Source organism: Rhynchophorus ferrugineus, unplaced genomic scaffold, assembly GCF_030347505.1.
Source record: "Rhynchophorus ferrugineus isolate W39M unplaced genomic scaffold, kcgeb_rfMv2 rfM6, whole genome shotgun sequence".
NCBI classification, from domain to species: Eukaryota; Metazoa; Arthropoda; class Insecta; order Coleoptera; family Curculionidae; genus Rhynchophorus; species Rhynchophorus ferrugineus.
The window spans coordinates 40,137,681-40,161,650 of record NW_027472585.1 but is presented as its reverse complement, the minus strand read 5'-3'; the positions used below and the strand labels follow the sequence as shown (position 1 = coordinate 40,161,650).

Sequence of the window (23,970 nt, the reverse complement as noted above, 5' to 3'; positions counted from 1 at the left end):
TTAAGGAAGGTCAATAAATTGAGGTAATGAGTGCCTCTTCTGATGATTGATTTGGAAAGAGTTTGCGATAGACAAAAAAATATTAGTAATAAGGGCATGCGTTTCGTTCAAGATTCTGATTAAGAAATGTTAAGATCGTGATAGTATTCATATATATATCTACTTATGCGTGTGACTGATGAGTTTTTGTGAAACAAAAATCGTTGAGAAAAAAAGCAACATCTAAAATCTACCTTTGGGGAGATCTTGAGCATCTGCCTGACTGTCTGGTGTTTTCGATTCCCAATCATCGCTCTTTGAGAACGTGTTTTCGTCCCACAGATGACTGTACTCTCTCTGAAAGTCCGACACGTCCTCGGTGCTGATTTGCGAAACTAATTTTTGAAATTCCGACTCGCGACTCTGTTCTCGGTCGGGCGTCGCGATCTTCTGCGTTTTGGCCTCGTCGGCCTCTTGCTCGAGAAGCTTCGACGCCATCCGATCGAACTTTCGCTCGACGCGTTTCAATTTCCGCTCGGTTTTCGAATCGCCGTCGCTAGTTTCGACTTTCTCTAACGAGTCTAACGCTTTGTCTAAGTCACGCAATTTTTTCTCGATCAACTCGACGTCTGCTTCTGATTCCGACACGTGTTGTTTCAGTTCTTTACCCTTCACCGTAACCGTTTCTGATTTAACGGTCACAGTTGGCCTGATCGCCTCCCCCAGGTCCTTGGTTAAGTTGGAAATCAGAGTATCGACAGCGTCTTCCGTTAAAGTCTCCAGAACGTTGGATTTAGCGCTGTCGCTCCTCATTGTTCCCCTGAAGGAGTCATCGTCCTCCGACTCTATTCGAAAGAAAGCCTTTTTCTTGATAGTCTCCTTCACGTCGGATTCGTCGGGTTCCGTGACGATATACTTATCGACGTCTCCCATATCATACTCGGTGATGGTGGTTTTGATTTCAATAACGTCGGGTCTATCTCCCTTCTCGTATTTTTGCGAAACCACTCTCCGAACTAGAACAGGAGATGTCACATAACTCGTGGTTGTTGTTGTTGTTTGTTCCATGCCTGCTGGCAAGTTTGACAAATCGATATTAGCCTCCGAGATACTCCCTCGACCTTGTTCGGGTTCTTTTATCTGACCGCCATAATCACTTACGGCTCTGGTAATTTGTCCGAAAGGAGCATCACTGATCTGACTTTCCAGGAATTCTGCCGTTCTTTGTTTAATTTCTCCAAGATGTACTCTTCCATCTCCTAAATATTTATCTTGCGAACCAACTGTCATTTGTAAACTACTACTCGGCAGACTTTCAACGGATTTCACGGAAATATCAGCAATTTTCTTTTTTGAACCCCCTAGAGCCTTATCACTTTCTCTTGTTACATCGGAATCTATACCCTGAAACTGCATCTTGAGGTCCTGAATAGCTTGATCTACTTGCTTTGAAGCATCTTGTGATGTATGAGTTACTTCTTTATGTGTGGTATCAAGCGACTCCTCAATTGATTTTGTTTTCCCGCTGATTTTACCACCAATTTTACCTAAAAAACCTGTTGTTTTCTTCTTAATATCCTTACTTTTTTTATCAGCATCGTCTTTTACCTTCTGGGATTCCTGTTTTAAACTTTCGACACTCTTTGCTGCAGAATCCTGAGCTTCAGTCACCTGCCCTTTCACCTCCTCGATTGCTTTTTTCATTTTATCATCGAGTTTGTCCTGAACAGAGTCGGACTTTTGTTTTAGTTTTTGAGTCGTTGTTTGAATACCCTCCTGGAGTTGGGTTCTGCTTTCGTCCAAGAATTCTCCAATTTTTTCCCCCGTATGTCTTGCATCGGATTTAGCTTTTTCTTTAGTGCTTTCAAAGGATTTTTCTGCATCTTTTGCCTTGCCTGATATTTTATGACCAAGTTTGCTGAAGAATCCTCCTGTTTTTTCTTTGGTCTCTTTGGCTGTGTCAATAGCAGATACTTCCAAAGATTTAGCTTCTGTCTTAAGATGCTCCACCGTATGGCCGATGTCTGTTGTGGTAGTAGATATTATATCTTGACTTGTACTACCTACAGCTTCTACCGATTGTTTTATATCAGCTTTAACTTTTTCTGTGTAATCATCGGCAAAGATTTCGGTTTTTTCTTTTGCAGTTTCTACAGTATCTTTGAAGGATTGTTGAAAAGGCTCTGCTTTTTGTTTAGCCAGTTGTGGCAAATCGCTAATATCTTTTGCAACACCAGCAATCGTGCTTTTAGTTTTATCACTTGCTATATCTATCGTCTGCTTAGTGTCCTTTCTCATCTTATTTAAATCATCTTCAAAGCCTGTGATACTTTCAGCTGCCGATTTCTCTAATTCCACAATTTTGTCCTTAACATGTTTTCCCTGACCTTGAATCTCATCACCAGCTTGGTCTTTAACCTTCTCAATAGTTTTTATGTCTTCTTTTATTTCTTGTGCTGCAATTTGAAACCCAGTTTTTATAGATCGCTCAATTTTAGCTAAATCTTTCTTTACATCCTCGGTAGATTTCTCCAGTGCTTTTGAAGCTTCTTCAGTTTTTCCTTCTACTGAATCCAGAACTTTTTCAGAAGTTTCCTTGGCTGTCTCAGCTGTGTGTTTAACGTCATCTTTGAGTTTGTCTTTAGTGTCAAGTACTGATTTTTCAACACCTTTGGCCTTTCCCGATATTTTATGGCCTATTTTAGTGAAAAAGCCTCCAGTTTTTTCCTTTGTGTCCTTTACTGAATCCTTGGTAAATTGTTGAAGAGTCTCTGCTTCTTGTTTAGTTACTTGTGCCAAATCGCTGACTTCTTTTGCAGCAGCAATTGCTGCATCTTTACTTTTATCACTTATAACACCCACAGACTGTTTTATATCCTCTTGAGTGGTATCCACATAATCTCTAAAACCCCTGAGGCTTTCATCTGCAGATTTCTCGAAATCCGCGACTTTGTCATTGACATGTTTCACCTGACTTTGAACTTCATCGCCAGCTTGGCTTTTAACTTTCTGGATAGTTTTTATGTCCTCCTTTATTTCTTGAGTGGCACTTTCAAACCCAGTCTTTACCGATTGTTCAAGATTATATAAATCTTTCTTAGCACCTTCGGAAGATTTTTCCAAGGCCTTTGAGACTTCTTGAGGTTTTCCTTCTAGAGAATCTAAAGTTCTTTTAGAAGTTTCTTTAACTACATCCCCTGTATGTTTAATGTCATCTTTGATTTGTTCTTTAGCCTCAAGGATTGATTTTTCCGTATCTTTGGCTTTCCCTGTTAGTTTTTGACCAAATTTTGTGAAGAAACCTCCAGTTTTGTCCTTCGAGTCCTTTACTGCATCTTTAGCAGATTGTTGAAGACTCTCAGCTTCCTGTTTAGTTAGTTGTGCTAAATCACTGACTTGTTTTGCAGCACCAGTAGCTGCATCCTTACTTTTATCGCTGATAACATCTACCGTCTGTTTAATATCTTTTTTAGTGGTGTCAACATAATGCTCTAAACCCCTGATGTTTTCATCTGCTGATTTCTCTAATTCCACAATTTTGTCCTTAAATGTTTCGCCAGTATCTTTGATATCACTCTCCAGTTGTTTTTTAGTATCACCGAGTGATTTTTCTACATCCTTAGCCTTTCCTGACAATTTATCTCCAAGCTTGGTAAAGAAACCTCCAGTTTTTTCCTTTGAGTCTTTTACTGTATCTTTAGCAGATTGTTGAAGAATATCTGCTTCTTGTTTAGTTAATTGTGCTAAATCGCTGACTTCTTTTGCAGCACCAGCAGCTGCATCTTTACTTTTATCAGTTATAACATCCACCGTCTGTTTAATGTCCTTTATAACAGCATCTGCATGCTCTTCAATGCCCTTAACGCCATCAACCGCTGATTCTTGTAAATTAACAGCTTCGGCTTTAATATGTTTCATTTTACCTTGGACATCTTCGGCAAGTTGTTCCTTAACTTTTTCCGCATCTTTTTTGTCACCTTTAGCTTTTTGAACTACTGTGTCGATTCCACCTCCAATAGATCTTTTAATTTCAGACAAATCCTTTTCAGTATCAGCGGCGGATGACTTTAGGTCCTCTTGAACTCTTTTACCTTTTTCTTCTGCAGAATCAATAATTTTTTCTGAAACTTCCTTAAGTGTTTCGCTAGTATCTTTGATATCACTCTCCAGTTGTTTTTTAGTATCACCGAGTGACTTTTCTACCTCCTTAGCCTTTCCTGACAATTTATCTCCAAGTTTGGTGAAGAAACCTCCAGTTTTTTCTTTCGATTCTTTAACTCTATCCTTCACAGATCGTTCAAGAATCTCTGCTTCTTCCTTACTGAGTTGTAAAAATTCGGTGACATCTTTTGTTGCGTCAGCCAATGCATCTTTGCTTTTGTCACTGATGGCAGTAGCTATCTGTTTAGTGTCTTCTTTTATTACCTGGGAATAGTCCGCAACATCTCCAATTCTTGCATCTGTTTCTCTCCCTATATCGCTGGTATTATCTTTAATATATGCAGCTTGACTTTGCAAATTGTCACTAAGTTGTTCCTTAGTGCTTTCTATTGCTTTCAAGTCATCTTTCACTTCTTGAATTGCTATATCATATCCAGCTTTAGTAGATTCTTCAAGTTTGGTTAATTCCTTTTTAGCATCATCTTCAGATGTTTTTAAAGCTTGTGAAATTTCTTGAACTTTTCCTTCTACAAAATCCCCAGCATTTTCAGAACTTTCCTTAACTTTTTCACCGGTATACTTAATGTCAGTTTTAAGTTGTTCTTTAGTGTCATCAACCGACTTCTCTACATCTTTCACCTTTGCTGTTAATTTGTGACCAATTTTGGTAAAGAAACCTCCAGTTTTCTCTTTCGAATCTTTGACTGCTGCTTTAACAGACTGATCAAAACTCTCCAGATCTCGTTTCGCCAAATCACTGATATCCTTCCTAACGTCGGATTGCGCTGAAACACCTTCTATTGCTGCAGTTTTATCGTCTACAATTGCACTGACTCCAGCTGCTGCATGAACAGTTTTGTCCTTAATATCACCTATTACTTGTGATGTTGTTACTGCAGGTTCCAACTTTTCTGATTGTATTTCTGGTTTAATAGATTTTTCAACGCTCTTGGCTCTACCAGTTATTTTATCACCAAGCTTGCCAAGAAAACCACTTTTCTTTTTGGCCTCTTTAACTGCAAACTGTTCTGTCTGTTTCGCTTGTTCTATAGCCTCATCAGCAATTCTTTCAACTTGTTCAGCAGCGTCTTGTCGAGCGAGTTCAATTTCTTTTTCGATTGATCTACGTTCATTTTCTAAGAAGGAAGCAGAAAACTTATGCTTAGATTTTTCAGCCAGCTCATGACTGAGTTGCATTGTCTCTTTATATTTTTCATCCACTTTTTCCAGGAAAGCCTCCTTTTGCTGGTTAGCTGCTTCGGGTATTTCATCAGCTTTATCTTTAGCAGATTCTAATTTATTGTCAAGTGTTTTAAGTATATCGTTAACAAAACTGCTGTCTTTAGTTAGAGCGTATGCACCTGACCCAGTAATATTAACTGTCTCCTGTTCTACTTCGACAATAGCATCTCCTACCATTTCCCTTGATCTCTCTGTTGTAACTTTTATTTGTGTTGGTTGTTCGGACTCTCTCACATCCTTACCAATCTGTTGTAGTTTACTTAACAGCTCGTTTTCTTTCTTCGAAATTTCAGTTGACGCTCTTTCTATTTTCTGAATAAGTTCCTCTGATAGATCGCGAGTTTCAGGAACTGATACGTCAGTAGATTGAAGTATAGTTACGGTAGTTCTTTCGACAGATGGGTCGTCCGGGGTAAATTTTTCAAAAATGGCGGGTCCTTCTTCACTGAAAACTACCTTCTTGTGTTTCACCTCTCGTGGGATTTCATATTCAGTTTTAATAGCTTTATCAATGGAATCATCTAGATCCTCCAAGTGTTGATACGTTTTACCCTCAACTTCATCTAAGACGTGTTCTTTTTTATGTTTCTTAAATAGTTTTTTCGGTATTTTGGGACTCTCGCGTTTCTTACTGAACAGGCCGAATAATCCGGACTTTGAATGTTCTGCTTCCAAATCCTCATCGAGGTCTGTTACAAGTACAGGTTTAGCATCTTCGTAATTTACCAGTTCGGTATTTAGAAAATCATTGGTGTCTTCCAGCATTCTTACCGCCTCTTGACTGTAGGCTATTGGTTTGATAATTGACGGTTTGTCAGAGCTATCGTCGGATGACTTCGAAAAGATCGAGAAGAATCCCTTCTTCTTCTCTGGTTTTGCTGCTTTTTCGGTGTCATCTTCTTCTGTCTTCCTGCTATGTTGTTCTTGGTGATCTACTTTTTCAGGTATCTTCTCTGATTTTTTGTCGGTTTTTTCAATGATTGGTTTTGAATCTTCATATCGTTTGAGTTCCTCGCTTATAAAGGCGTTAGTTCGTCCGAGGATATCCCCATCTGAGGGCGTATGCGCTTCTTCTGATGTTGCTGGTGTTGTTGCTTTCGAGGATGGAACATTTTCGTATATAACCTCACTTTCAGTGTATGTTTCCTTCTCTGAAGATATCGGTATGATTCTGTCAATTATTTTCGTTTCGACAGAAAATGTTTCCCTCACAAACGGTTTCGAGCGATCTCGATCTAAGCTGCTGGCTTCCGCTTTGGCTAGTTCGATCTTGCGCTTGATGTCATCGTCTAAATCGGCCAGATCCTTCATAACCTTCGGATCAATTATGTACATTTCCTTCGTCACCGATATAACCTTCTTCCCTCCGTCGACTGCCTCTTGCGTAACGGTCGTAATTTTCTTCCCTTGAAGGTTCTCGTCCAGAATCGTTTCGCGTACCTCACCCACATCGATGATTTCAGGTTCGGGACTGCGAGGTTTCTCGGTTCCAGAACCCGAAGTTGGCGATTTTTGATCTTCCTGGTCGCTTGGTTTAGTCTTCTTTGAGGGTTCCTCAAAGAGACCACCAGGTTTGCCTTCGTCTTTAACCCGTACATGTTCGGTAGTTTTCACATCGTGATAACGGTCAATTTCTCCCTGTAAGAAATCTTTGCTATCATCCATTCCATTAACTGGAGGTTCTGAAACCGATATCACCGATTTTTCCGGAGCCATCTCGATCGATTTACTGTCCTGCTTCTTGATCGATTTGTCCTCTTTGCTCTTCTTCTTTTTCTTGTCTTTCTTCGGCTTCTCCGTGTCTTGTTCAACGGAACTTTCTCTCTCTTGCGATTTTCTCTTGCTAAACAAACCGAAAAATTTACCTTTCGATTGTTTCTCCTTTGGCTCTTCTTTTGTAGTGGTTGGTTTCGTTTCAGGTTGTGTTTGTGGTCGGACATCGTGGTATATATCAACTTCTTTCCTTAAAAAGTTGTTGGAAGTAATCATATCGAGTAGAACTTCTTCCGATAATTTCACTGGTACCTCCGCTGTTTCACTAGTTTTAGTCGACAGTTCCGCATCTTCGTATTTATCTAATTCATTATTCAAGAAATTCGTAGTTTCAGGTATTCTATCGCTCCTGTCAGTAGATCCCAGTGGCAGAGTTGCAGTTTTAGATGAAGCTTCATCAAAATCGCCGTCAAGCTCGGGTTTAATCACGGGACGGACATCATGGAACTTAGTGATCTCTTGTTTCAGGAAGCTATCAGAGTCCTTCATGAACTGGATGCCTTCGTCGCTGATTTTAATTTCTTTCGTTTCCTTATGCGGCTTCTTTTTCTTGAATAAACCAAAGAAGCCTTTGCCTTCCTTCTTATCCTGCTGTTCTTTCTCGGCTTTGTATTGGGTTCCGTCCACAGGAGATATTATGGATTCCTCGACTGACTCGACAACTTCAGCTTCTTTTTTGCCTTTTCTTTCCATAGTATCGGAACTTGGTTTGGTCGATGATGTAGTGATTGGTTTAACGTCATGATATATTTCAATTTCCGTTTTCAGGAAATTACCAGAATTTAACATATCGGCTATAGCTTCCTCGGATAGTTTCGGGCTTTCTTTTTCTACGCTGGAGGCCCGTTTTTCGGGTGACTTTTTAAATATACCCAAGATACCTTTGGATTCCTTTTTAGTTGTTTGTGGTTCGGTTTCTTGAGCCGTAGCTTTATCCAGAACCGGTCGGCAATCATTGTATTTATCAACTTCGTCCTTCAGGAAAGTATCAGTGTATTGAACGGTTTCTATGAACTCCTGTGATAACTTCAGTGGTGTTTCCATAACCGCTACTTGTATTTCGTCAGTGTGAGTTGTTTCTGCTACTGCTTCCTTCTCAATGCTTCGCTCTTTCTTCTTTCTTTCCTTCTCAGGCGATTTAAATAGCTTCATTATTCCTTTTGATTCTTTTGTGTCAGTTGTGGGTGGTAATTTTTGAGTTATAACGCGAACATCATGATAATTATCCACTTCTTGTTTAATAAATATGTTGCTGTTCGTCATATTCTTAAGCGCATCCTCGGATAAGGTGATAGTGGTACTTTTAGTGATTTCTTTTGGTGGTGAGGATTTCTCCTTTGGAAGACGCTTCTGCTTTTCGTCCGAAACTGGAGATAAAGAGCGTCTCTCATGGTCTTTTACCTGTTTATAATCATCAGCGTCGACGCTCTTCTGTCGTTTTTTCTTGTCGCCGGTTTTAAAGAGTCCCAGAATACCTTTGGATTCCTTTTTAGTTTTTTCTTCTGGTGGTACTGTCTCGGCAATATCTTGTTTTGAGATTAATGGGTAAACATCATGGAAATGATCGACTTCCTGTTTCAAAAAGTCATCACTGTTTTTCATATTAATTAAGGTTTGTTCCGAAACATCTGGTTTAGTTGTTTTTACTTCCACCGACGTTACATGCGTTAACGTAGCTTTTTGTGTCGATTCTGGAAGGACAATTGCCTCTTTACTTTGTTCTAAGGTTAGTTTAGCCTCCCTAACTACATCTTTTTCTACGCTACCCGATTTCTTCTTCTTTTTCTTTTCTTTGTCAGACGATTTAAAGATACTGAAAAGACCTTTTGATTCGCGATCCTTTTGTTCTACCACATGTGTTTCTTTAACAGCCACTGCACTTACAATTGGTCGAACATCATGGAAAACATCCACCTCTCTTTTAAGAAAATTGTCAGTATCCTTTATAGCGATGATAATTTCTTGAGATAATTCAGGCTTAACTGTAGGAGTTGCTTGAATTAACTCGGGCTTCAGGACAACTTCCTTTGTTTGCTCGATGATCGTTTTATCTTCCTTTACTATAGGCCTTTCCACGCTTCCCTCTTTCTTCTTCTTCATCTTCTTTTCCTTTTCAGGGGATTTAAAGAATCCAAAGAGACCTTTTGATTCGGCAACTTCTTTTTGCTCAAGTTGGTCATACTTTACAGGTGTTTTTATGATAGGTCGAACATCATGGTAAACATCAATCTCCTGTTTAAGAAAACCGTCAGTATTTTTCATGGCCAACTGGATTTCTTGTGATAACTCAGGTGTTTCAAGTTTGGGTTGTGTTATAATAGTATCTTTAGTTTTGTCTACAACTGATTTATCCTTTTTTATTATATCTTTCTCCACACTGCCTTCTTTCCTCTTCTTCCTTTCCTTTTCAGGTGACTTAAAGAAGCCAAAAAGTCCTTTAGACTCTGCAGTTTCTTTGCGCTCTTCTTGTGGCTCTGCTGCAGATTCTTTGATGATTGTGTGATGATGTCGGACATCGTGGTAAATATCAACTTCCTGCTTGAGAAAACCGTCGGTATCTTTCATGGCCAATATAATTTCTTGAGATAACTCAGATTTACCTGGCTGTGCTGTTTGAGTTACAGCAACTTCCCTCACTTGTTCCACAGTTGTTTTATCTTTTTTCTTTATATCTTTTTCCACACTGCCCTCCTTCTTCTTCTTCGTTTCTTTTTCGGGCGATTTAAAGAATCCAAAAAGCCCTTTAGCATCTCCACTTTCTCTATGCTCTTCTTGTGGCTCTTTTACAGCTTCTTTGGTGATTGGTCGTACGTCATGGTAAATATCAACTTCCTGTTTGAGAAAGCCGTCAGTATCTTTCATGGCCAATACAATTTCTTGAGGTAATTGAGATTTGCTAAGCTGTACTGTTTGACCTACAGGAATATCCTTCACCTGTTCTACAGTAGTTTTGTCTTTTTTCTTTACATCTTTCTCCACGCTTCCTTCCTTCTTCTTCTTTGTCTCTTTTTGAGGTGATTTAAAGAAGCCAAAAAGTCCTTTAGACTCTACAGTTTCCTTTGGCTCGGCTTGTGCTTCTTTTATGGGTTCTTTGATGATGGGTCGTACATCATGGTAAATGTCTACTTCCTGTTTGAGAAAACCGTCGGTATCTTTCATGGCTAATAGAACTTCCTGGGATAGTTCAGGTTTACTTGGCTTTGCTGTTTGAGTTACTGCAACCTCTTTCACATGTTCTACAGTCACTTTATCTTTCTTCCATATATCTTTCTCTACACTACCTTCCTTTTTCTTTTTCTGCGCTTTTTCAGGCGATTTAAAGAAACCAAAAAGTCCTTTAGACTCTCCAGTTTCTATGTGCTCTTCTTGTGATTCTTGTACGGAGTTTTTGATGATCGGTCGTACATCATGATAAATGTCAACCTCCTGTTTGAGAAAACCGTCGGTATCTTTCATAGCCAATACGATTTCTTGGGATAATTCAGGTTCGCTAGGCTGTGCTGCTTGTACTGCAGCAACTTCTTTCACGTGTTCTGCAGTCGTTTTATCTTTTTTCGATATATATTTCTCCACACTACCTTCCTTCTTCTTTTTCCGCTCTTTTTCAGGTGATTTGAAGAAACCAAAAAGTCCTTTAGATGCTTCAGTTTCCATGTGCTCTTCTTGAGGTTCTTTTACGGATTCTTTGATGATAGGTCGTACATCGTGGTAAATATCAACTTCCTGTTGGAGAAAACCGTCGGTATCTTTCATGACCAATACGATTTCTTGGGATAATTCAAGTTTGCTAGGCTGTGCTGTTTGTACTGTAGCAACTTCTTCCACTTGTTCTACAGTTACTTTATCTTTTTTTGATATATCTTTCTCCACACTACCTTCCTTCTTCTTTTTCCGCTCTTTTTCAGGTGATTTGAAGAAACCAAAAAGTCCTTTAGATGCTCCAGTTTTCATGTGCTCTTCTTGACGTTCTTTTACGGATTCTTTGATGATGGGTCGTACATCGTGGTAAATATCAACTTCCTGTTGGAGAAAACCGTCGGTATCTTTCATGACCAATACGATTTCTTGGGATAATTCAGGTTTGCTAGGCTGTACTGTTTGTACTGTAGCAACTTCTTTCACTTGTTCTACAGTTACTTTATCTTTTTTCGATATATCTTTCTCCACACTACCTTCCTTCTTCTTTTTCCGCTCTTTTTCAGGTGATTTAAAGAAACCAAAAAGTCCTTTAGATGCTCCAGTTTTCATGTGCTCTTCTTGAGGTTCTTTTACGGATTCTTTGATGATAGGTCGTACATCGTGGTAAATATCAACTTCCTGTTGGAGAAAACCGTCGGTATCTTTCATGACCAATACGATTTCTTGGGATAATTCAGGTTTGCTAGGCTGTGCTGTTTGTACTGTAGCAACTTCTTTCACTTGTTCTACCGTTACTTTATCTTTTTTCGATATATCTTTCTCTATACTACCTTCCTTCTTGTTTTTCCGCTCCTTTTCAGGTGATTTAAGGACACCAAAGAGACCTTCGGATGCACCAGTATCTTTCTGTTCTTGCTGTTCTTTTAGCGGTGCTTTTACAATAGGTCGAACGTCATGGAAACAACAAACCTCTTGCTGGAGGAAATCATCACTATTTTTTATGGCTACAATTATTTGTGGAGATAATTCAGGTTTCTTAGTTTCGGATGATGTTTTTTGTATCTCCTTCACTAACTCTGGCTGCATAATCGCTTCTTTAACTTGACGAGTAATTGTTACCTCCTTCACAATATCCTTCTCTATACTATCTGCTTTCTTTTGCTTCTTATCTTTTTCTCCCTTTTTAAATAATCCAAAAAGACTTTTTGAATCACTTTCTTTTTCGTCTGTTGGTATTTCCTTAACATCTGTTTTAATAATTGGACGAACATCATGGAAAACCTCAACTTCTTGTTGAAGGAAGTCGTCAGTGTCCTTCCTAATAAGTATAGTTTCGTCTAAAAGATCAGGTGTTTCTGGTTTCACCTCTGATTGACTTATTTTAGAGTCTTGGACGTGTGGTTCAAAAATCTCTTTGTTTTTGTCTATAATTACTTTTTCCTTTACGATATCTTTTTCCGCACTATATCTCTTCTTTTTCTTCTTTTCTGGCGATTTAAATAGCCCTAGGAAACCTTTAGACTCACCCCCTTCTTTTTTCTCTACTTGTGGCTCTCTTATCGGTACCGTGATAACAGGTCGAACATCATGGAATACATCCACTTCTTGTTTAAGAAAATCATCACTCTTTTTCATATCGATCAGAGCTTCTGGAGATAGCTCAGGTTTTCCCGATTTCAATTGTGATGTTATTTTAATTGACTGCTGTTGAGTAGTGATTTTTCTTGGTTGCTCCAGAGTTACAACTTTTTCTACGCTATCCGCGTTCTTTTTCTCGTCTGATTTGAGGAATCCAAATCCGCCTTTTGATTCTTCCACCTTTTGGACTGCTGGTTCTTCTTTTAAATGGGTTGCTATAACAGGCCAGACATCGTGATAGATATCAACTTCCTGCTTGAGAAAGTCGTTAGTGTATTTCATGTTAATCATAGTGTCTTCAGGCTTTCCAGGTAAAGTTTCTGAATTGGACACTTTAATTCTGTCAGTTAATTCTGGCTCAACAGCTTGTTTCTGGTGATCTAAAATCTCTACTTCTTTCACGGTATTTTTCTCGGCGCTACCAGCCTTCTTTTTCTTCTTCTTGTCTTTTTCCGGCGATTTTAAGAATCCGAAAAGGCCTTTAGCCTCTCTGCCATCTTTTTGAACTTCTTTCGTTTCCTTTGTAGATGTTGTCACAATGGGCCGTACGTCATGATAAATATCAACTTCTTTTTTGAGGAAATCATCTGTATTTTCCATTGTAAGTATAGTTTCTTGAGATAACTCATATTTTTCCAATTTAACTGTGGGTTGTTCTACAATGTGATCTCTTGTTTGCTCTACAATTTTTTTGTCTGTTTTTACAATATCTTTTTCCACGCTATCTTCCTTCTTCTTTCTTCCTTTTTCTGGTGATTTGAAGATTCCAAAAAGGCCTTTGGATTCTCTTGTTTCCTTTTGATCTCCTGTCGCTGAATCTGTTACAGTTTTAACGCCTAAAGGTCTTACATCGTGGTAAATATCAACTTCTTGTTTAAGAAAACCATCAGTATTTTTCATAATGGCACCAATTTCTTGAGGTAATTCGATTTTTTCTGTTTTAAGTTTAGGCTGTGCCACTTGGGTTACAACAGTTTCTTTAGTTTGCTCTACAGTTGTTGTATCCGTCTTTATGGCATCTTTTTCAATACTGCTCTCTTTCTTTTTCTTCTTGTTTTCTTTCTCTGGTGATTTAGGACCTTCCAAAACGCCTTCACCTTTTTTAACTAGTTGATCTTTCACAGAACTCACAATAACTGGTCGAACATCATGGAATAACTCAACTTCACCTTGCAAGAAATTGTCGGTGTGTTTCAACAATTCTGTATGAGGAATTTCTACATTTATTTCCATTTCTTTTTCGGATGGTCTTTCGGTAGGAGTAGCTACAGACGTTGTAGTGTACTGTTGAAGTTGTGGACGTATGTCATGATATTTTTCAACCTCAGTCTTTAAGAATTCATTAGTGTTTTCTTTAAATTGCTGAGGTTCATCTACTTCTTTTTCTATGCTTTTCTCCTTTTTCTGTTTATCTTTTGACGTTTTGAATATTCCAAAGATACCTTTTGTTTGCTTGGTGTCTTTTTCCGGTGAAGCTTCTACAGTGCTAATCTTTTCTATTTTAACTGCATCTACACTATCTTTTATTTTAACGGGTTGCTCTTGTGATGTAGATTCTTCTTTCAGTGGGTATACGTCATGGAATTTATCAATTTCAGTTTGCAAAAAGTCATGTGTATTATTCATGTTTAATAATACCTCGTTAGAAACAGGCACCTTTTCAGTGGGTAATACATCTTGTTCTGAACCTTTTTTCTTCTTTCTCTGCTTTTCTGGAGATTTAAATAGACCAAACATGCCTTTGGACTGTTTCGGTTCGTTCTTTGGAGATTGTTGAACCTTTTCTATCTTAGTAGCATCTGTTTTAGTTTCTTTTGTAACCACTGGGCGTACGTCGTGATAAATACCAACCTCCTGAGTTAGGAAAGCATCCGCATCTTTCCGATCCTCAAGATTGGAAACAGTTGACTCTATTGGTTTATTTTCTTCCAGTTCTGTTAACGTCAAAGTCTTTGATTGCTGATCTACCGTCTGTTTACTGGTTATAGTATCAGGTTTTTCTACTATAAGCTTAACATCATGATATTTTTCTATTTCTTGCTGAAGAAAAACGTCAGTTTCTTTTTTGCTCTTAACGACTTCTTCATATAACGGAGGTTTGACATCTTTTTCGGTGCTCTTTCCTCGTTTCTTCTTTTTATCTGACGATCTAAACATTCCCAGAAATCCTTTGGAATCCTTGTGTTCTTTTTCTTCTTGCTTTCTTGGTTGGTCCACTAACTTTTCTGGTTTGATAAGCTTTACGTCCTGATATTTGACTACATCCTCCTTAAGGAACTCGCCATTATCTTTAATAGTCTTAACTGTTTCTTCGATTTTCAGAACATCTTTTGGTAATTCAGTTTTAGATAAGATCACCGTAGATTCTTTTGATATCTCTTCAGCTATTTGTGGCCTTTCTAATTTAATGGGCTTAACATCATGATATCTATCAACTTCTTCTTTAAGAAAATTGTCACTATCTTTCATAACAATGAGGAATTCATCTGACAGTGTGGGTTGAACAGTTGGTGTTACCTCTTTCTCGATGCTCTTACCATGTTTCTTTTTTTCGGGCGATTTAATTTTTTTCAAAAATCCTTTAGATTCTTTTTGCTCTTTATCGTCTTTTTCCAGTTTTTGTTCAGGGGATTTTTCAACTTCTTTGGAAGGTTTGTCAGCCTTTCTAATGGACTCTTTTTTCTTATCTGGAGATTCTTCTGTGCTTTTTGCTACATATACTTCGGATACTTCATGTTGAACTTGTTTGAGATCTTTTATTTGTGGCAGTTCAGGTTTATTGTATTTAACGTCATGGTACATTTCCACTTCTTGCTTAAGGAAGTTGTCGCTGTCTTTCATACCATTGATTGCCCCTTCAGATAAAACAAGTTGATCTGCTGGAGGAGTGCTTTCAACACTCTTAGTTCGTTTTTGTCTTTCAGGTGACTTGAAAATTCCCAAAAATCCTTTGGATTCTTTCTGTTCCTTTTCTTTTAGTTTTTTAGGTTCTTCTGCTGCTTTTTCCAATTTTAGTGGCTTAACATCGTGATACCGTTCGACTTCTTCCTTAAGGAAACTATCACTGAATTTCATATCCTTAATAGTATCCGCTGGAATGTCCAACTTACCAGCTGGAATGGCATCTTCTATCTTATCTAGTGATTTAATGGATATAGAAGTTTGTTTTATATCCTTTTGAATCAATACTTTTGGTTCTGGTATCACTTGTTGCTGTTTTTCGATTAATATATCTTGTTTTGGTGACTTCAAGTCAGTCTCTTGAATTACTTCAACACCTTTTGCTTTTTCTAATATGATCGGTTTAACGTCATGATATTTCTCAACTTCTTCTGCAAGGAAGTTATTAGTATCTTTGATGTAGGTATCTTCTTCTTGCGGTAAGGATTTAATTTCTTGAATAATATCCTTCTCTGGCTTCTCTTCTTTCTTCTTTTCTGGTGACTTGAATAACCCCAGGAATCCTTTATGTGTTTTTTCTTTTGTCGGCTTCTCGACTTCTTGTGTCGGTTTAACCTTTTCTGTTACTGAGCTCTCCAAGCTTGATTCAAGAACTTTTGCGTCCAAACTTGGGGTTGTTTCTTTTGTAGTAATGGAAATGGGAACATCTTGAATATAACGAACGTCGTGATATTGTTCGATTTCGTCTCTTATAAAGCTGTCTGTAGTCTCAAGGTCCTGCACCATCGCTGCTAGTGGCTCAATATTAACCTCTTGCGTGGATATCGGTTGACCAGTCACAACCTTCATAGAGTTGACTTTACTTTCTTCTTGTTGAGATTTGGAAGGAGCTTTCTTCCTCTGCTTTATTTCTGGTTTGGCTGGAATAAGTTTTACATCGTGGTATTTATCAATTTCCGTATTTAGAAAATCACCCGAATTGCCAACATCAATCATATTTTCTGCTAGCTCAGGAGCTGTTTTTTGAGTGACAGTTATTGGTTTTGTTTCCAATTTTGCAATGTCCTCTTGTAGTAGATCTGTGGTAATTTGTCTGTTAATAATAACATCTGCGTTATCTTCAACGGTTGGCTCTTCCTTCTTGTGTCTTTTAAACAATCCAAAGAAACCATCGCGTTCCCTACTCTTTGATCTCTCTCTGCTTTTGGATCTATCCCTGCTTTTAGAACGATCCCTGCTCTTCGATCTATCACGACTTTTGGATCTTCTCTCTTTAGTTTTTGAAATTTTCTGATCTGCTTCCTTCTCCTTGACAACGTCAGCCGCTGTTACGATAGGTTTAACATCCTCAAATCTGTCAACTTCGGTTTTCAGAAAATCTGAAGATTCCTTCATAACTTGAATTGCCTCGTCCGAAAGCAATACAGGACTGGTAAGAGAATCTTCTTCTTTTTTGGGCTTCTTACTGAATAGCCCCAGAAATCCTTTTTTCTGTTCATCGGATTCAGCTTCTTTGGAGTCTTCACGGTCTTGTTTTTCAACAACGTCTCTCCGAGATGATTCTTCATCCGACTCAGTGTCTTTAGACGATTTTGAAAAGACCGCAAATATTTTACGTTTGTGTTTCCTTTTGGTTTTCTCACTATCGGGTGCTTTTGATTCTATTTTCTCTTCTGGCTTCTTGATTGCTGTACCATTGGAATCATCAGTAAGGATAGCAAAGTTTTGTTCATTTGAAATTAATTCCACTGTGGCACTTTTAACGGAATCCAAAGGTTTGGAGGTGACTGAGTCGACAACCATAACGTCTTCATAGTAATTTTCTTTGGTTCGAGGTGGACGCTTTGGTGTACCTTCAATTTGAGCTAAAGGCTTTACTATATTTTCATCAGGCAATATTGGAGATTTCTTCTCATCCTTTTTAGTGACTGTTTCGTCAATATTCATGGTAAAGGTCTCTTTAGATTCTTTTGGCGAGGCTTTTGTTGTTGGATCAATAATAATAGTAAAGTCATCTTCCACAACCCTAGATGGACTTATTATGTTGGTTATCTGTTCATCGACAACAACAGTTTTAATTTTCTTCAATTTTGGCGTTTTAGGTTTTTCTTCTTTTGGTGGTTTTTCCCTGGGAAGGGTTGCGGCCTTTTGTTCAGGAGATGATGTAGTTACGATTTTGGTTTCCTGTACATACATGCTTTGAGTAAGTTGATCCACAGGTATAGCAGGAGGGGCATATTGAGGTGGTTCATCCAAACCTACTTCGACAAAGGGTATATCGTCATATTCTCTTCTGGTCTCTGGCGGTGTTGGCATTTTTGGTTTTCGAGGAGGTCGTACCGGAACTTGTGGCGGTAAGCTGCTGTCGTCCAGAGACTTGGCTTTCTTACGTTTATCCTTTTTCTTCTTGTCTTTTTTTGGAGATTTCTCAGAATCAGAATCAGATATGTCGGAGGATTTGCTCACAAATCCTTTAAGGGTTCCGAAGAATCCTTTTCTCGATTTTTTCGGTTCCTTACTGGGTTCGGCGGTTATTGTCGGTACCGGTTTAACGACGTACGAGTTTTCGGTATGCGGATGATAAGGTTCCGCGCGTGACTCAGACAATATAAAAGCGTTAGTTTGGTCAAATATCGGTTTTAAATTCGAGCGAGTATAGGTGTAACCGTTTATTCCCTGGCCTACGTCTATTAGCGACATATCTTCGTTACTAGCTAAATACTGTGCTCTCGAAGTCGGTATTCCTGTAAGAACATGCAATTTCGAACAAGCCATTCTAACTACCAAAAAACGTAAACCTTAAAAGTAACCTTTGAAATCAACCAAAAATATTCTTACTGCAGAAAACTTGGGTTAATGCACGATTAGTTAGTTAAAGGAAAAACTAACTACAACTTTAAAAAACTGAAAATAACACAGCATGCAACTGGCGATTAGACACGGCAAAAGTAGTTACCTTTACCATCTTCTAACTGTGGTAGCCAATCGCAATAGGCGGGAGATGGATATATTGTATCCAGTAAGGGAGCGCGGACGTGAGAGGTAGGATTCGACGGGAATGATATCTGTTCGTAATCAGTGTACATGGGATAGAAAGGAGGATTTGCGAAGAGATCGATCTTTCCCCTAGGTTTATTATGATCGAATTCGAGCGGAAATTTCTCGTTATTAACAGCAACCAGTTCAGATTTTCTTCGGCTTGGATGCTCGTTTGTTATTACCACATCACTGTGTATGTTATCATCCGCATCATTATTAGTTTTAACGAACAGCCTGGGTAGAGTGAAAGTTGGTTTATTTGAAGACTTATATTGCTCGTTTAACTTTGTCGATTTTTTATCAGCCAGCAAGGTGTCATAAGATGTTGACTTCTTCGACGAGTCTAAAAATGTAGACAATTTGTTACCGATATTGAAGAAAGTTTCGGTCAAGCGCGACGGCAACGTCATGCTCTTATTCTTCAATTTCTTTTCGTCTCTATTTTTCGAGGGAACCTTGCGACTATCATCCATGAACTCTCGCACTGAACGTATTTCGATAGCTTCTTTGCCTTTATCAACAGTTTTTACTAACAACTTCACCTCCGCCTTCACTGTCTTATCGGGTAACTCGTAAGAACCCTCATCGGTACTTATCGAGGAACTAGAAGTACTCCTATCTAATGATGACTGTTGGGAATCCACCAAAGGTACTCGTTCCTCATTCTCGTCACTTATTATCAATGGCGGATATGGTCGGGATATCTCCCGTTTGTTTGCATTTGAATAGATGCTACTTAACATACTGAGATTCTCTTCGTCTTCTTCCGGCACGATGCTGAGGTTCCTATACGTACCTTCCCACCAAATATCACTGGCTTCAGCTGCATTATCATGCAACTGATAATTAAAATCATTGATATTTTGTGTCTCTATTGGCTCGTAATCCAACTCGACGGGATCAGCGTGTTCCTTGGGATTCTCTGTTATCTCGGAACCACTATTATCCCCGTCTAGTGTTTCACTGGAGGCTGTAGGGACTTTATTAAACTTTATGGTATAATGACTGGTATAAGGTTTGTCGAAATAATGTTCGTCCAAATATCCGAGAAGCAAGCAGGCTTCGTCGCCCTCCACCGGGACAGATATTATTTCGTGGCCCGGCGTCTCAACATCTTTAATAACATCTGCAGGATCTTCGAATCGGATTAAATCATACTCGTGCTCGTCAGTGGGTATTTCCTTGTTAACGTCACCGAAAGCCATCATTTCGTACGGATTCTCATCCCGTTGATTTAAGACAATACTCTGAGTGGCTTCATAAACTTTCGGTTGTTTTTTCGGAACTTTTATCGATTTTTTAATCGGTACCTCAATGAGAGCGTCGGAACTAGGAACAAGCTCCAAAGTGTTCACGCACTGATCATGCGGTTCCAGCACGTCCAAATCCAAACCGAACAACTTCTTTTCCTGTTCCTCGGCGTCCTCCAACATCTTGTCTAATATAGCGTCAATCTGCGTATAAGAGGTGGTTTTATATAGGGGCTTGGAAGTGGATGGAGGGCCGGGGGATATTTGTCGATTGGTTTCTAATACCACACTTTCATACGAAATATATTGGGAATCACTTGATCCGGGATCTGGTGAAACAACATGTGAGTACGATTAGATAGAGAACGCATTAACCAAGCTGTAGTAAGAATATTTGTTTAAATTGTCCAAAAGGGATTTCATTTTTGGCGTCGAGTTATGTAAATAGTTGATGAGTAATGAATGATAAAATTGAAAATATTTAATTTAGATCTACATTGATAGCGGTGCTAATGCCAATTTAATACGACGTGTTATAGTATGGGAGCTAGCAACCCAAAGAAAACAAGAATTTGAAGTAAGGCAATCTTTTGACATATCGTGTCTTTCACTTTCTTGGTCAGCACCCAAGACACCTGGCTGACGGCAGGGGTTACGTTTGCCAGTACGCATCGTACCTGTACACGTAAAAATACTCAATTTTTAATATAACTAAGAATAGATAATTTTTTTAATTATTTTTGATAGGCTTGTTAAAAATATTTAATTGATCGCTCAATTTTATGATTATTTATAATGTATCAGACGCTACTTTTAATTTATTAAAAAAATCAAATTATTTCGGTATGGCTGTAATTTTTATATGACATTACTTAAGTATCAAAATACGTACAATTTTCCAGACAATAATTCTCTTGTACACTGACTAAGTCCGGAAATTAAAACAGGTATGTTAAAAGAGCGCTGTCAGTAGAAATCGAGAAAAATATCGATACCTTAAAAATATCGATATGTCGATTTCGATATTTAAAAAAATATATTTTAGAGAGATGTTTATCACATATCGGAGAAAAAAAATATTGATATTTTCTTGCAGTAACTTTTGATATTTTAATAAACACTTTTTACACTTTTAAAGATAACTTCAATCATATAGTGTTATTAATAGATGTTATAAAAAATAAATGCTGCTTGTTGTTGTCTATTCGTTGCGACGTATCAATAATGATCTAGAAAAAGAAATAAAATGCCAACCTCAGTCAGATACATGTCGAAAAAAAATTCAAACATTTCAGAAAGAGAATTTAAGTATCAAAACAAAAAAGTTGGCATTCATAAATACTACACCTTAATAGACGACAATTTTAGAAAGCTTGAAGGGAGCAACCTTATAGATGATGATCAAGATGCATCCGTTTTTGTGACACTATTATAGAATGAGAAAAGTATATTTTTATAAACCCTGCCCAAGGATTAAAGCTTCTGAAATAAAAAAATTTAATTTTCAAACTTTCAATCATATATTTTTTTAATATTATTTCTAATATTATTTCTTCTTTTTAGTATTTATATTTAATTATTATAAGGTTATATTATTACGAAACTTAATTTAAGGATTTTTAAACGGTTTCTTAGTAATTTACTTTGTAACTACCTCTCTTACCACCCTTGTACTGCTGTACTTTTCCGGGCTGAATCGGTGTGTCTTATTAATATTATTGTCTGGCAAATTAATTTTAGATATTTTGATACTTAAATAATATCATATAGAAATTACAGAACAATCATAAAGATGTCTGATAATGAATTAAACGTTTTCGTTAAGTCCATTAAAAGTAATTTTTAGAAAAATCATCCATTCTTAATTAATTTAAAAAGTAAATTTAATCATTTTACCTGTACAGGTACGATGAACACTGGTAAACGCAACCCCTGCCGCTGGCCAGATTTGTCGAGGGCTGACAGAGAGACAGAAAGAGATGATATGTCAAAAGATCAGCTTACACGAAATTCTCTCTCAAAAACGTTGCTAGCTCTTAAACTATTATAACGATGATCGACAACAATAATGTATTGTATTTGTTTTCTAGCTAAAACTGTTCTCGAGTTTTGTAAACTAAAAGAGACAACTTAAAGAAAACGAACAAAAAAACAAAATACTCTGAGTGCAATTCAAAATTCCTCTTACATGCTCATGCTCTGAGTTATATTAGCCACGTGTAATAATGAATCGCAAAATAGTACGATAGAAACTAAAAAATATATATAAGTATATACTAATAAAAGAATCAGGAACAATTTTGAAAATATCAAGCGCTAGCATATGTTCACATTATAAACAGAAGCTATAGATTTGAAAACAAATGTTGCACCCACAGCACTCTCTGGCTTTGACTTCTCAGTTATCTCTGTTTAATTAAAATAAAAATCGAAACAAAATATCGAAAATAAAAGATGATTGATGAGGATGATCCTATCCAATTTTTTTACCTGTTTTATACTCTTAATTTTATTGTGTAACTTAATAGTTTCTTAGCTGCCAATTGTTTAGAACACTTATAATAGCCCCAAAACCATTTGAGTATGATTTTCATTTTTTTAAGCGACTTTTGAACATTAATTGTATCAAAACGTTGATGATTTTAGGGCTATTTTTCAACATAAACTATTTTGCACCTCTTTATCACATGATATTTTCATGAAAACTAATCAATATAAAGTACGGTAATAGTGTATGTTGTGTTATGTACTAAAATATAGAACAACTAGGTTTACCCCCATCATCGACAGTTGTTCTATGACAGCTTCAAGACTGTCTAAAAGAGTTACGAAAATGATTCAATCCTACCTGACTGTGCTGCGTCTGTTGCAATTACTGCTTTAGATTCGGTGGTGTCTGTTGACTCTTTTGAGGCTTCCCATTCTGTAGAAACAATTAATACATTAAATACCAAGGTACTGTACAGATAATTGTGACATTGTTGTGTGTTAATTTGAACGAAGCACTCGCACACACATTAAGTGTTACATCTACATGCTTAAAAAAAAATTAGTTTTACTTACGTCGTAGCATAATCAAGTGAGCCTAAATTACAATTAACTTAAACTAGTTGCTAATTAATCAACTCTTATAACTATACTTGAGCGTAACTTTAATTTGTAAAGTTAATAAATCGATACTAAAATAACTAAGTAATAAATTTGGGGGTTACCTCCAAGTGCACAAGCCACCAAATAGTGGTTAAAATCAAATATGACATTCCCTTTAAGATCCGTATTTAAGAATGTCAATCTTCGCGTATATTCTTCGCGATATGTCACATCCACATGTGCGTCGATATAGCCACCACCCTTTAAATACATTACATCTTCAGAGGAGGTGAGTTTAATTTTGTCCAACTCCACACAAACGTTAGGTTCTAATGAAGATTCCTTGGTGTCATTATGAACATAGTTTTGAGTGAAATCAGTGGACAAATCATCACTCTCATCAGTTGTTACGGGGCTATTGATAGTATTAATTGGTTTCAAGTAAAGAGAAGAATCATCAAAAGGCATAGCTACATAATTATGACCAACAGGAGAAGATTGCACAGTATCAGCAACACCAGATTGGTCTAGGATATTTGCTGATAATTTCAGCCCAAATATCGCTTCCCTCTCGTGCAAATCTTTGAACTTCGGAGCTCGCTTACGTCTCTGCTTTCGATCGAGGATAACCTCCTCGGTGTCCGTGTAACAATCTTTTATATTGTTGTGTGATGGATTGTTGTATCTATTGTTTGCTGCTTCGCTCATTGTCACCATGCCTCCCTCTAAAATAGGTAAATCTGGTGTAGGAGCTCTGTTAGCTTCATCTACCGGATACAAGTAAGATGTTTCCTCATATTCGGATATATTTTCCTCGTCTGTCAGGTTTTCCAGTTCCGGTTCTTGCTCATCATCGAGAGTATCACCGGAATCTAATGGAAATATACTAACAGTGGGGATTAAAGAATTATTTTCCTGTATGAGCATTAAATTTCTCACTGTATTAGGTAAACTAATATCTGGAAAATCCCTCACCTCCAAGTCATCACCAGAAATATCTTCCTCGTCGGTGGGAACATGTTGCAATATAGCCAGAGGTAATTTTCTGTTATGGCTGTCGGTTTCCTCCTCGATACTTTCATAGTCAGTTAAGGGATCATCTATGCTATCCGTTGGAACTTTAAGATTACTATCACCTGACTTAAAGTTTGAATTTGAAGGGCTAAATTTTATTTTATATGAAGCTAACTCAGGATTCTCGTCATTTTCTTCAACACTATCAGTTTGAAACTTATCTTCGTCAGTAGATTCGCTGTGT

General features: G+C 37.6%; 1 protein-coding gene across 1 annotated transcript in view; it reads right to left on the bottom strand.

Moving 5' to 3' along the window:
• LOC143198708 (uncharacterized) overlaps positions 1 to 23,970 on the bottom strand; it is a 113,146-nt gene that overhangs the window by 18,232 nt on the left and 70,944 nt on the right. The window contains exons 20-21 of the mRNA XM_076408069.1: positions 22,471 to 22,545; positions 234 to 18,077 (exon numbers count right to left, since the gene is read on the bottom strand). Coding sequence (XP_076264184.1) covers positions 234 to 18,077; positions 22,471 to 22,545 — 17,919 coding nt within the window. The remainder of the gene's footprint in view (positions 1 to 233; positions 18,078 to 22,470; positions 22,546 to 23,970) is intronic.